The sequence below is a fragment of the Myxine glutinosa genome, chromosome 13, assembly GCF_964187855.1.
Source record: "Myxine glutinosa chromosome 13, kmMyxGlut1.1, whole genome shotgun sequence".
Taxonomy (NCBI): Eukaryota; Metazoa; Chordata; class Myxini; order Myxiniformes; family Myxinidae; genus Myxine; species Myxine glutinosa.
Genome location: NC_136273.1, coordinates 4,114,865 through 4,129,758, shown reverse-complemented (window position 1 = coordinate 4,129,758; position 14,894 = coordinate 4,114,865). Strand labels below are relative to the sequence as shown.

General features: G+C 44.4%; 2 protein-coding genes across 4 annotated transcripts in view; one reads left to right on the top strand and one right to left on the bottom strand.

Annotated features, from left to right (window-relative positions):
• Nucleotides 1-11,917, top strand: part of LOC137438517 (uncharacterized) — a 170,326-nt gene extending 158,409 nt beyond the window's left edge. Inside the window, exon 5 of the mRNA XM_078766957.1 lies at nucleotides 1,458-11,917. Within this exon, the coding sequence (XP_078623083.1) occupies nucleotides 1,458-3,985 (2,528 nt within the window). The 3' untranslated portion in view covers nucleotides 3,986-11,917. The remainder of the gene's footprint in view (nucleotides 1-1,457) is intronic.
• LOC137438516 (homeotic protein female sterile) overlaps nucleotides 11,548-14,894 on the bottom strand; it is a 169,480-nt gene continuing 166,133 nt past the window's right edge. For all 3 annotated transcript variants that reach the window (XM_068133622.2, XM_068133624.2, XM_068133623.2), the window contains exon 24: nucleotides 11,548-14,693. In XM_068133622.2, coding sequence (XP_067989723.2) covers nucleotides 14,625-14,693 — 69 coding nt within the window. In that variant the 3' untranslated portion in view covers nucleotides 11,548-14,624. The remainder of the gene's footprint in view (nucleotides 14,694-14,894) is intronic.

The following is a 14,894-nucleotide window of genomic DNA, read 5'->3' as shown; positions in this document are numbered from 1 at the left end:
GTAATTCTAAAGTGTGATTGAAAAGGGTAATTCTAAAGCGTTATTCTAAAGTGTGATTGTAAAGGGTAATTCTGAAGTGTGATTCTGAAGGGTAATTCTAAAGTGTGATTCTGAAGGGTAATTCTAAAGTGTGATTCTGAAGGGTAATTCTAAAGTGTGATTGTAAAGGGTAATTCTGAAGTGTGATTCTAAAGTGTGATTCTGAAGGGTAATACTAAAGTGTGATTCTGAAGGGTAATTCTAAAGTGTGATTGTAAAGGGTAATTCTGAAGTGTGATTCTAATATGTAATTCTAAAGTGTGACTGCAAAGGGTAATTCAAAAGGGTAATTGAAAAGGTTAAATCTAAAGGGTAATTCTTATAGGTTATAATGGGTGATTCTAAAGTGTGATTGTAAAGTGTAATTCTAAAGTGTGATTGTGAAGGGTAATTCTAAAGTGTGATTGTGAAGGGTAATTCTAAAGTGTGATTCTAAAGTGTAATTCTAAAGTGTGATTGTAAAGTGTGATTCTAAAGTGTGATTCTGAAGGGTAATTCTAAATTGTGATTCTAAAGTGTAATTCTAAAGTGTGATTCTAAAGTGTAATTCTAAAGTGTGATTGTAAAGGGTAATTCTAAAGTGTGATTCTGAAGGGTAATTCTAAAGTGTGATTGTAAAGGGTAATTCTGAAGTGTGATTCTCAAGTGTAATTATAAAGTGTGATTCTGAAGGGTAATTCTAAAGTGTGATTCTGAAGGGTAATTCTAAAGTGTGATTCTGAAGGGTAATTCTAAAGTGTGATTCTGAAGGGTAATTCTAAAGTGTGATTGTTAAGGGCAAATCTAAAGTGTGATTGTAAAGGGTAATTCTGAAGTGTGATTCTAAAGTGTGATTGTAAAGGGTAATTCTGAAGTGTGATTCGAAAGTGTAATTCTAAAGTGTGATTGTAAAGGGTAATTCTAAAGTGTGATTCTAAAGGGTAATTCTAAAGGTTAAATCTAAAGGGTAATTCTTATAGGTTCTAATGGGTGATTCTGAAGGGTGATTCCAAAGGGATTCGTTCTTTTCCAGGCTTCTCTCATATTAAAAATGTCAAAATGAGTCGCTTCCTTCCGACACTGGTGTGAATTTAAAAAAAGCCCTTTGACCTTTCCTTTCCTGTTTTTCGCACCTTTCTTTTGTTGCTGGTCAGCATGCTCCGTTTGAAAGGTTGAAACCACAGCAGCACCGCCATGGTAGCAGCAGGACCGATATCCTGCTGTCCAGGCCGTGGGCATTAACTAGTGGAGACTTGCTCACATTTGACACAGCGCACTGATGTGTAGATGTCACCGATATCATCATTTTCTCTGTTACAATCGATAAAACCAAACAACTGGAATGTGTGGTAGAACTGGAGCCACAGAGTGTTATGTAAATGGTGTAACCGTTTTTTTAATAGGATGTGGACATTAAACATTCTAAACATCTTTTTCAGGATTTTGTATCCACTGTGGAGGCAACACCACTGGGCCAAGGTGTGAGCACTGTCTTCCTGGGTTTTATCGCCTCCCAAGTTCTTTGATCACCATGCCCTGTACGAAAGAAGAATGTTGTCCTGCATGGATCAGACCATCAAGCAATTCTGCAGCTCTGCAAACCCCTCAACGAATGGAACCGAAAAAATGGATGAAGAAGAAGAAGAAGAAGTCTGGCAAACAATTTCCGGCATGGGACTTACCCACAGTGCCGCCATTAATGAGGGAAGGTGAAATTTTACACACCACTAACCTTGGTCCAACCAATGGCAAATCGAACGTAAAACCTGGTGTGATCAACGTTTTCAATCGAACTGGTCAAGGTGTTGAAAGAGCTCGGGCAACAATGCTGAGTGAAGTACAACGTTTATCCACAATGTTAATTACGCCCTTCAAAGCTAAATTCAAAATGGAGAAAGGAAGAATCGCAACAGAGACAGCAAAATGGGCAACTACTGAAACTTCAACAGGAAAGGCAACAGCAATGGCCTTATCAATATCAGTCCAGAAGCATGCAACCAGCACAATGCAAGACAACCACGCACAGAAAGCTCAACCGAGTTCAAAAGTAAATATGGATGTGAGATTGACAACAACAGAAAGAGTGAAAATGACAGAGTTGGAGAAGACATTAAATGCAACGGGAAGGAATGTGTGGGCAACTCCGGCCACTAAGGGGGTAGCCCTAATCGCTGAAGGAAGTGTAGCGGAAGGCATGGGCCTCACCACGGTGGGAAAGGAGGTGGAATCTGCCACAATCACTGCGGGAAAGGTGGCAAAGGCTACAGCCACTACCGCTGCAGGAAGAGTGATGGAGGGTGTGGCCTTGACTGCTGCAATAAAGGAGGAGGCAGCCTCAAATGCTGAGGAAATGAATGTGGGGGTAGCCCGAACAGAGGAAGGAAGGAAGAGGGTAGGGACGGGCCCAAGAGTGGCAGGAAGATTGGAGGCGACCCTGGCCACACATGGAAGGGTGGAGATGGGGGTTGCCACAACTGTGCCAAGGACGGAAGCGGGGACAGCCTCGGTGGGGGCAGGTACGACCACAAAGGGAAGAATGGAGACAAGTGCAGCCCAGACTCCAGAGGGAGTGGCAGACGTGGGAGCAGCCTCGACCACTGAGGGAAGGGTAGAGTTGGGGACAAGCCTGACCGAGGAGGTAAGGCCGACGGCAGGTGCGGCCTTGACTGAAGAAGGAAGGTGGGAGGAGGCCCTGCCCACAGCAGGAAAAGCGGAGTTAGCCATGACCACTGCAACCACAAGGCTGAAAATAGTACCAACATTGACACCGTCCAAACAAGCAAAGGAAACTCCGTCAGAAATATCTGCAACCAAACCTGTTCTCAAAACTATGACAGAATCTTTGACAACACCAACAATGCTGCTTCTTACCATTGGTGGATGTAGACAACTAAATCAATGTCCAACAGATTTGTCTAAATCATTGTCCTCACCAAATGTCAAAGTGCCACATGGCCCAGATATGGACAGAGAGGCAGCAGTGCCAGCCACAAAGGAGATTTTGATCACAGATTTTAAATTGAATGCTGATCAGAAGTTCCTTGGTACTTCCATTAAGAATACCAGCAGTACCACAGTACTGAGAGATGGTCTTTTGAGCAACCTTGCTACACATACTACACTTGGTCAAGGAATCCACATGGCTCCTGTCGAAACAGAACGAGTGTTCGATAGCGAAACTGATGGATTTGAGGCCTCTGTGTCAGATATATCATCAACTACTTCTCAAACTATCGAAGGCCGGGTCAGAGAACTGTCTGGAACAACCAGACATGCTCAGTTTCATCCAACAGTGGAAATGTCAACAGCACATCCCACATCAATTTTGACAGAATCGTGGACTACAAGTACTGTGAAAACCGAGATTCCCACGTTGCAAGTAATCACACAAAGCATATCAACAATGGAGCAAATGAGCGTTTCACATGCATTGGAATCGTCATCGCAAGTGAGCACGGGAGTCGTCAGGAAAGCGACAACCACCCCATCGCAAGGTACCATGCTACCTGGTCAGGATATCTCGCCCCCGGCTGGATTCAAACGCAAAATAGAGGTCGTCACACAACCTGGTTTTGGACGTGGCCAAGAAATTGATAATCAGAAAGAAGACCCATTGAGAGGTAATGATCGGCCCAGCATGATAGTAGTGTCGATCACGGTGGCTGCTGTTGCCATTGTAGCTGTGCTGGGCATAGGCACATTTGGTATTATCACTTTCTTGAGACGAAGGAGGAGACAAAAGCAGAGCTTGCCATTTTGGACAATTGAGCTCAAGGCAGATGCGACTAGTCTAACGAGCGAACGGGACTGCCTGCCGCATGCAGATGCCTCGGGATTACTCGAGGGAGCTCCTGATGCCGAGAAAAGAGTCGGAGCAGACATCAGACTTGCAGACTCTGTCGAGCAGTCACCCACGACTCATGGATGGCTGTTCGGGTGTGACACTCAGGCCTCACTAATCGTGTGAAGCGTTCTTCCGCTACGGGTGTTATACATGAAAATTCTTGCTAAAAATAGCGTGAAAGTGGACGTCTCATGTTTGGTAGAGATTTGTGGAAGATCATAGTATTTCTTTCCATCTCAACGATGTGTGTTGAGGATTTCCTGAGACCTCATGCTAAATTATGTTAGCTCGTTTGTTGATCTTTCTGGAAGACTTAAGTTATTGTGTCCAACCATGAAAATGGCCAACACGACAAAGCAGACCTATTTGAAATGAAAGCAGCGACAGAGATATCATAGTGTGTTCATTCACGTGTTGTGCCCCACTTGGTGATGGGTTCAAATGATTTATTGGTGTGTAACTCTACCGCCAATGCGGGACCCCAAGGGAAAGAATCGAGAAATTTGGCCCTGCTAGTGGCATGCAATGACCTGCTTGCTTTTCTTCACCTAAGAGCACTCCTGGATTTTACATCCAAGGTACCAGTGAATGGACATCTTGTTTAACATCCCCACACTTGGAATATGCGGGACGTGTGTGTGTGTGTGTGTGTGTGTGTGTGTGTGTGTGTGTGTGTGTGTGTGTGTGTGTGTGTGTGTGTGTGTGTGTGTGTGTGTGTGTGTGTGTGTGTGTGTGTGTGTGTGTAGGCAGGCATTTTGAGGCCATTTTCCCTGCTAGAGCGGGGGTTAGCCTTTCGGTCCCCATGACAATCTTCCCAATTTTGCCCTATTTTCTGCATCTCCCCTTGTTAACCCCCTTGCCGCATTTCTTCTTCGATCATCTTTAGCCAAGTCTTTCTCGGTCTTCCCCGTCCTCTACTTCCTTCTACATTCATTTCCATCACTCTTCTCACCCAGTCACTTTCATCTATCCTCAACTTCTTCCATGCACATCTCACTCGAGCAACCGTTGCCGAGTCTGATCCACCTTCTCCATTCAGCATGTCTCCTAGGTAGCAAAATGTTTTCACACCTTCCAGGTTCACGCAGTCTCCAAGATCCAACTCAACATTTCCTCCATCTGCAGCTCCCTCTATGCACACCTTACACTTGAATGTAGCTGCCACACTGGTTAATGACCCTCTCAGACCACTACATTTTTGATGAACCCACTCAGTGCACATTGTACATTGAATGGAGCTCTCTCCGACACCCTTCCTGCACACAGCACACGGCCACTTCTCAGTTCTTTCCACCTCACCACATGCTTTACCACTTGCCATCACCTTCGTCTTTCCGATATTCACCTTCTGACCTTTTGCCTCCATACATTCCTTCCACTTGTTCATCTTCTCCTTCAGTCCACCCATACTCTCCCCAATCAACACCAGATCATCTGCATACAACTCCCATGGTAAACCCTCCTTTACGTTCCGAGCCAGCACCTCCATCACAGCTACAAATAGTAGTGGACTTAGTACCGACCCCTGATGCACTCCCACCTTCACCTCAAGCTCACCACTGTTACCGTCCTTCGTCCTTAGAGCTGTGCGCGCTCTCTCGTGCATTGCCATCACTACGCTGATCAACCATTCCTCCACTCCTAACTTCCTCAATGCCCATGTCACTACTTCGCGTGGAACCCTATCGAATGCTTTCTCCAGATCAACAAACCCAAGAAACAACTTCGTCCTCTTCTCCATGCACTTCTCCTGCAACTGCCTTACAATAAAAAGCGCGTCTGTCGTTCCTCTTTCTGGCATAAATCCAAAGTGCATATCGTCGATCTTCAATTTCTTCCTTATCCTTCTCTCCAACACCCTTTCCAATACCTTCATTCCATGCTCCAATAACTTTATCGCTCGATACGAGCCACAGTCCAGAGGGTCACCTTTCCCCTTGTATAGAGGGACGAGGGTACTCAGTTCTCAATCCACTAGAATGCGGCCTTCTTTCACCACCAGATTACAGATCTCTGTCATTCTCTTCACACCCCAACTTCCCGCTGCCTTCAACATATCTCCCACAATCCCGTCAGCCCTCCCGCTTTTATACTCTTCATTACTTTTATCGCTTCCTCAACTTCCTTCTCAGTTATCTTCTCTGCCGGTCCTAAAACTGGGTTACCCTCTATGTTGCCATCCCATTCATTCTCTGCATTCAACAGCATTTCCATATATCTCTTCCATCTTCCTCTAATTCCATCTGGGTCCACAACGATTTGTTCCACTTCATCCTTCAAGCAACTCACCCTCATCACATCACACCTCTCTTTCGCTATCTGCTTTGCAATCCTGAATACCGCTCTCTGACCCTCTTTCGAATCCAAGCGTTCTCCGAACATTTTCCTACATGCCTCCTGCGCCTTTGCTGCCTCTTTCTTTGCAGCGTTATAACTTTCATGCTCTGCCTTTTCTTTCCCTGTATCCTTCGCTTTCTGACACTCCTTGAACTTCTTCCTCTTCTCGTCAATCCTCTTTCCAACTTCATCATCCCACCACCATGTTTCCAAGTGCCTCGGTGGTCCTTTTGTCAATCCACATACCTCACCAACGGCTCCCAACAGACTATCTTTCATTGACATCCAACCACTTTCAAGCTCAACCCAACCACATCATCCTCTGCCATACTCGGCCTCTCTTTTAATGCCTCCCTCACCATCACCTCTTTCAACCTCCACACCTTCATTCTCGGTTGGTACTTCACCCACCAAGCTCTCCTCGCACCTTTCCCCCTTATGTCACAGACAACAAAGTGTTGCTGTGAAACAGCCTCCTCCCCCGGGATCACCTTTGTGTCCCGGAGGTGCCCCCAATCTCGCCTACACACCATCAGGTAGTCAACGGTTGTCGTCGACCCACCTGACATGTATGTAACAAGCTTATTATCCTCTTTCTGGAACTGAATATAAAAATCAACTCCATCAGCAAAAAAATCCTTTCACCTTCTCCATTTCTCACACCATATCCGTAACCCACATGAACTCCCTCAAAACCGTCCATACTCCTTCCCACATGTCCATTTCGGTCTCTTCCTACCACAACAACTTCATCTTTCACGTTTTCCATCAGCTTCTCTATTGCACAGCAGAACTTGTCCTTCTCTTCATGGCTCCGACCAACCTGCGGAGCATATCCCGAGATGACGTTCACCAAGAGCTTTCCAATCATCATTTTCACCATCATCAACCTTTCACTCACTCCAGTCGCACTCACCACACTGTCTACAAACTCCTCAGAAAACAGGACACCAGCACCATGCACGCCTTCCGGGCACCCTTGCCACACAAACTTGTATTTCTGTCCCTGCCTACCCTTCACCATTCTCACACCACTTCCCTTCCATCTCGTCTCCTGCACACAACATATGTCCAGTCTTCTTCTAACCAATACTTCCACTACTTCTCCTGATCTCCCTGTCATTGTCCCTACATTCCATGTCCCAAACCTCAGAAACCGATCTCCACGTGGGGCATCAGACGTTTCGTCATAAATGGAGTGATTTCCACCCTTGCTTCGATCGGGTTTCCCACCTTGATATTTGACGAGGGGGAGTGGGGTCCCCCACGGGGTACTTCGGGCTGTAACCTGCCCTTATGTAATTGTAACTGTCATGGTTCCCTTTTTGAGGCAATGTTTTATGGTCGGATGCCCTTCCTGACGTCAACCCTTTTAGTCGCCTCTTACTCTTCTCCTGCTGCTGACACGCAGGGATACGGTGTACATATTCTAAACTGGGGTGCACACCGGGTCTCACTATCAGCCATTATCTTTCTTGGGCAAACCACATGCCAAAGCTGGCTTCCAAAGCCAGTCGCCAACTGGGCATCCTCCGTCGTGAAGTCCTTCCTTGGCACACCTGAACTCCTATACTCCTGCAAGGTTTCATCCGCACCTTGATGAAGTAGTCGTGTTCCCCCCCTCTGGGATGGCTCCCCTGCCTCACACCTTCCTCATCTTGACGTCATGGAAACCAAGGCCATCAAGATTATTGGAATCTCCGGGGATGAAGCTGAGTCTGTGGACATATCACTTCCACATTTCAGACAGGTTGGTGGTCTTCATCATATTTCACCCCCTTTCTGGTCTTCCACCCTCTGCTCTTTCCCTGCTTTATCCCATCCAGATTTATACAGGGCCCATGATCAACCCCCTTACAGCAAAACTCCCAAGATCCAGAATCACTGCTCATCTCCACTCATTCTTCCTTTTTTCCTGCATGTGCAACCAACTTCCACATTCTCTTCAATCTCATTCTTCCCTCCAGATCTTCACGATAGATATTCATCACCATCTCAGATTGTCCCCAATCCAAAACCATGATCTTTCCTACCACATTTAAACCTCCCAAACCCACCTCTATCGACATTTCCGGTATTTCCTTCCTGAGAGCTTGCTTTCATATCCATCTTGTCCACATCCTGTGTCCTCGTCTACCTCTCATCCCTTTACTCCTCCCCACCCACTAATTGTCTATGCCTTCCTCTAGTTTTTCCCTCAAACCCTGCTGCTGATGTTTCTCTCCCCTGTTAGGTCCAGATCCGTTCTATATTCTAGTTCTTCACAAACTTTCAGTTTGTATACAAAAAATAAATGGAACCCGGATTAGATGGTTCAAAAGCAGTCGAACAAACGAATCGGTATCCTTTCCACATCCACAATCTTAGGGAAAATTGTGCAATTATATTGTATGATAGAAAGTGTTATGCAGTATTAAAGGTCAATGTTAATTGTAGGATACAAGTAGATATTTGTAATGAGTGGCATAACCCCTAATATAAGGAAAGGTAGGATAAGGCATGCTGGTATCTGCTAATGGAAGGTAGATTAATTATTCATCCTTTCCTTTTTTATGCCTCCGCTGACAAAGTCGCTGGAAGCACGATGTTTTCAGGTTGTCCGTCCGGCTGTCCATGATAGGTTTTCGTTACCGTGATAACTTGAGAATGGCTGAAGGGGTCTTAGTCAAACTTGGTCCAGGTATATATAATGAGGTAAAGATGAACTGATCAGATTTTGGGGTCAGGCGGTCAAAGGCCAAAGGTCAGAAGTCATGTGCGGTAAAAATCCTGTTACTGCGATAACTTGTGAACCAGTGATGGCATTCTGACCAAATTTGGTACACTTATGTAGAATGATGTAAAGATGAACTGATTAGATTTTTGGGTCAAGAGGTCAAAGGTCAAAGTCTGTATTAGGTCTCTAACTTTAGAACGGCTAAAGGAATCTAATTCAAACTTGGTGCAGGTATGTATAATGATGGAAACATGAACTGATTACATTTTGGGGTCAAGAGGCCAAAGGTCAGAGATCATGTCAGGTAGAAATGAGATAACCTGAGAACAGCTGAATGGATTTAAATAAAACTTGGAACAGGTATTGTAATGATGTAATAATGTGGGCGGGGGCATATCAGGTGACGTCGAAGAGTGCCGTTCTACTTAATTGTTGTTCTGCTGATTTGAAACCTTTGTCACTGTCGTTTCTCCTCAGATCCACCATCACCCATGGGTGTGCCGAGTTTGAGGGTGACATTATAACAGCTGAGCAGTCATCTGCTCGTTTCCGAGTTACCTAATTCAACCTGACTGTTGATAGAAGAGGGTCGATCCGATAATACATTCCAAGAACATTATTATTGGAAGTATTTCTACCTTCCAGATAAGACTGCAAAGCTTTCAAAAGGCCAATTTTACATGACAGATACAAATGAAGTTTGAACGGGAAAGTAGAATTTGACGTGAATGCGTTGATGGACATGCCTGCCCAGGCCGGACTCGCCTGCCCAGGCCGGACTCGCCTGCCCACGACGGGCACGCCTGCCCACGACGGGCACGCCTGCCCACGACGGACACGCCTGCCCACGTAGATGTCAACCCATTGATATGTTCGCAATTGAAGATCAAATTAAAAATTAAAGGTAGAGAGAGAGAGTAGAAGAGAGAACATCAGACGCTTCTAACTCGACTTATGGTCTGAAAAATTATTTTCAAAGGGTGCATGACCTTTTTGACCTTTTTAATCTAAAAATGAATCAGTTCATTCTTGTATTACATCCATGTGTGTCAAGTATAGTTGAAATCTCTTGAGTGGTATATAAGTTATAGCAGTCACATATCTTTAATTATAGGGCACTTGACCTTTTGAACCCAAAATTTAATCAGTTCATCTTTGTGTTGCAGTCCATAGTTATGCCAAGTTTAGTCAAAATCCCTTTAGTGGTTCACAAGTTGTCACGGTAACGAAAATCTGCTACTTTAAGCTGAAGGTCAAATGACCTACGACCTTTTGAACCCAAAATCTCATAAATTAATCATTGCATCATAACATACATTCATACCAAGTTTGGCAAAAAAATCTCTTCAGTGGTTCACAAGTTATCATGTTAACAAATTGAAACGGAGCGACAGACACAAAACCGACCCAAAAACATAATGCCTCCGGTGCAGTCGCGGAGGCAGGAAAACTTAAATTGTATTAAAATGTTGTGCAATATATAATTATTATCGACGGTCTTGCTCTCAAATCGATCTGGGCCTGTGCAGACAAATCTCTGCTCCAAAAATGAGGTCACCGAGGCTTCGTTCCAGGGCAAAGGTACGCGTAAAGTAAAGGCTGTCCACGTAGTCGAAGAATCGTCCTTAAACAGAACATCCCCTCGTGTCCAATCTCACGAATATGTGTGAGCAGCCACCACAATGTCACACACAACAACTGAAATACCTGTTCCCATCCTTCATCAAAGCAAAATTTGGTTTCTGCTTTATGGAATAATTTACAGATTCTCCGCCATTGTTTTTACATTTCCAAGGTGTCAATGTTTAAATGTCGTCCCATATTTGTGGTCCTGCAAGAGACGGTAGCAATAAATGCATTCCAATAAATTAGAATACAGGAAAAATCTGCAGTGGTGAAATCACCGACAATTGATGAGAAGAGCATCAAAACATCCGCATTAAAAAAACCTTTCAAAATGGGAAAAGCCATAACCAGTGACTCCGTGAGCATGGTCAATATGGGAGCACCTGGGCGGAAGAGCCACTCGATTCACAAAGTTTACGTTTACCTCTTAACTGTGGTGTGTGAGTTCATGTGGAATAATCTCAAATGCTCTGTTGCGTCTTGCTTGGTGTGCGATGGCAGTGATGGAAAGGGAAATGTGACTTTTAAATATTTCCTCAGTGGTTACCTGGTGATATTCGTTTCCTGAGCACTGACAGCTGGCGATACGACCACAGGTTTGCCCCGCTCTCCCTCATTCTTGCCAAGTACATTCTTTCTTGCACCTTCCTTTTCAATTCCCCATTCAATCCACCTGTTTACTCTGACAAGGGTCAACCTGGTCCATGTCATCCTCAATCTGCCTCAATATCATCAAAATGTGCAGACATATCGACTGCTGGTGGGGCGGGGGGCAGTTAATAAATAAAAATGGGATTTAAAGGATCACTGCGTTGTTCACCAGGTACTCAAAGCCTCTTCTGCTGCCACTACAACAACCACTTTGCTAAAAAAAAAAACTTAGTTCTGTCATCACTACAACAACCACTTTGCTGAACCTGATGGACATGAGAAACTGTTTACTGACCTTTGCTGGGAATTGTGTAGATTGTACTCTTTTTTTTATTGCGTGGAATAAAACACAAACTTGTTGAAGTAAATATTTATTGATGCAGGTATAAAATTGCTAACTGAGGGTTTGATTTCGCGAGGCGGATATGGCAGGGTGGAAGGTCAAAGGGCAAAACGACACGTGCGTTGCAGCCTGTCACCACCATTGTACATAAAGTGTATCGATTCCAGAGCTTGTGTTATGTGCGATTTAGAAGCTAAGGATTGCCGTTTAAAGCGGTGGGTGCTTCGATTAAACGTGAATGTACAATTTGTATCGTCACAAAGGGTTTTCTTATATTCCCCCTTTCAAAGTCCCTCCACACAACGCTTCACCACCCAACAAATGACCTACACGAGCTGAACCTTCGACATGAGCGGCTGGTGGACTTGGACACATCAATCGTCCTCGATGACAAAAATAAGTTTTCACATTGTTAAGACAACTCCATCAAAGCGGAACACAGAAAATTACCTTTCAAACGTCACTTCCCCTCCCTCCACCCTTCCCAAGTACAAGTACGGAATACAGATCTGACAGCCTAGAATTTTAATTTACAGAAGCTAATCAGTTTTCGCAATAAATTACATATGGCTAAATCTGTCACACGCCCGACTCCATGTTATCACAGAGATGTTGGCTGACATGAATGGAATTTTTAACTGTACACAAAAATAGCAGACCTTTCACTGTATCACCGAAGGAAAACGTGACATGGACAAAGACAAGAGTCTAGGATGAGCATAAACCACCGAGTCGGTTGTTGCTGTTAGGATCTTTAAAAAACTTCCGTGTCCATACCGAGTGGGAGTTGCGAGTGCCACGCCGGGACGACGATAGCAGGTGCAGCAAGGGAGAATTGGTCTTCAAAAAGGGGCACAAAGCAGCATTTTCTGAGCCACGTGGGCAATATTGTAGAATTTATGAGCATGTCTCATAGTGAAAAAAATAAAATAAAAAGAACACAAAACAATTAGTATAAATCACAAAACAGAGGCAATGACTTTCCGTATAACAGCATTTGAACGGCAAAAACAATGCAACAAAAATAGATTTCCAAAAAGACGGGCGATTAAAATTAACATTAAAAATCTCGGCCATATAAATTCAAATAAAACATTAAATGAACCCCGCCCGGTCGGCATCTCAAGTCCATTTGCCCATGCAATGCTCAATGTCTTTGGTAAAACCCAGTTATGAATACAGTACTTTAAAAAAGAAATGGTAAAAAGGAAGCACTAAAATGTATGGTTAATAATCATGTGACACGACAAGGCTGTAATAAAGGTGAATGTCTCCAACGCACTCGCTCCCAACGTTCAGCAAAGCGATCCTGCCCCCGGTCCCTAAAATCTACAGCCGCCGAGATACTCGGCACCGAACCACCACACCCGTCGCTTTGGTCCTCCAATCGTACAGGTGTGCACAATAACTTAACAACCCTCTGCCCCAAACATTCTCATTGGGACCCGCACCCAAGAGAACGATGCACGCGCAGCACAAGAAAGTTTGCCAAATGTAGAAATGACAACGTTGGAGTTAGTTGGGACACGGACCTACAGGCCATGGCAAGTCGATAAATCCAAATCTTAAAAAACACATCCTAGATGGACCCGACGATGCAGACGCCATGACGATCCACACCAACTCGCTTTGAGGACCACCTACACCCTCGCGTAGCTCCAGCGCAGCTGCAACACCAATTACATAGTAATGTGGCGATGGACGTAACGCGGAGCTAAGGTGAGAGTCCAGCACCCCTACCTCAGCCGCCCTCTGTGAGCACGTGAAGATTGATGTGCAAAAGTGACAAAAATTAAGAAGGGGAAGGGAGGGAACCATAAGTCATGAAAAAACCCGATAGTCGTCGATACCGTAGATAAAATATAATATAAACACTAAGCGCAGACACGACCTGCCCAAGCATCCTTATGGCAATGAACACAGAAAGGCGGCACACGGAGGGCCGGCGTTTATCTGAGTAAACAAAATAAACGTGGTAATACTCCATCATTATCTCCATACAAAGACATGCAATTTGAAAAGCGTGTACAAAATCCGTGGTGGGGGGGTTGGGGGGGGGGCGAGGGGGAGGTGCCTCGAAGTGATTGCGAAAATTTTTGTCCACACGGGACGCCTTTCGAAGGGAACCATCCGCGAATGGCGCATTTAATTATCGCCGATAAACAATTCTGCACAATCCCACTCCAAAAAGTTAATACCGGGATCAGTAGCAGCAGCAACACAATGGACAAGGAAAAAAAGAAGGGGGAGAGGTAGGGATTTCCACCACCACCACCTTTTCATTTGTTAGCTTGCTCGCAAAGAACAAATTAGGTGGGTATTCTAAAAGCTAAGGGAGGTCGCCATGCCGATAATTACAACTCCTTTATCAAATAACGTAACTACTTATGTATTTATTTACAAGGCTCACCAACCAATCAGTTGGGGTGCAGGCTAGCATAAAATTATCCATTTTCAGGTACTTAAACCATTTTCCTTTTCACCAACCCACCCAAAAACGTGCTTGAATTTCAATAAACCCACGAAGATGACCAAAGATAACCAGAATTCGCCTGAAAGCTGAAAAAAAAAATCAAAGTGGGTGTCTACGAGAGTACAAAATTGCTTTCAGAAATCCAAAGTGTCTGGTTTTAGGGAAAAGAGGGGGAAAAAAATCGTGCTACCAGGCAGTGATGAACAAACGCGCAAGCAAATCACACGGGATTCCCAACGCCGCGGCTGTGCGCCTGACCGCATTTTACAACCATAAAATTGATTCGCCTCTAGTTATTATTCCTTATAACTAGTGGCACCAACTGTGCAACAGTTCGCTTAGTGATTAATATCAGGGTGGAATTGGGGTATCAAAGCAGCTATAGGGTCGAATAGGTGATGGAACTGCTTTTGGGAAATCCAAAGATCATGAGGAAGAAGGGAAAAAACAAAACTCCCATCACAAAATTAACCAAACATGGAAGAAGAAACGGAACGTGCAGGAAATGTACATGAGGTGGAACACATTTCTTTTGAGAACAACAGCAACAAAAAAGTTGGAACAGTGGTGGTTTCACTCATGGAGACGTGTTGGCCTGGCAGGGCCTTGGACACCGTCAGAACAAGTTTTCTTCAAAGCTCGCCATGATGTCACTTTGCAGATTCATGTCAATGGTACCCGCCATCTGCACACCGCACATCCGTATATGACATAAATCGGCTGATTCATCACAAGAATGTGTGTAAGGGATAAAGGGAACTAGAAACGATGGCATCACAATCAACAAACCATAGAACATTTTATGCACAGTTAAAATGGTTATTTATGTACACGGAATGATGACAATAGCAATCTGCAAAATAAAAAAAATAAAAGGTCATCGTTT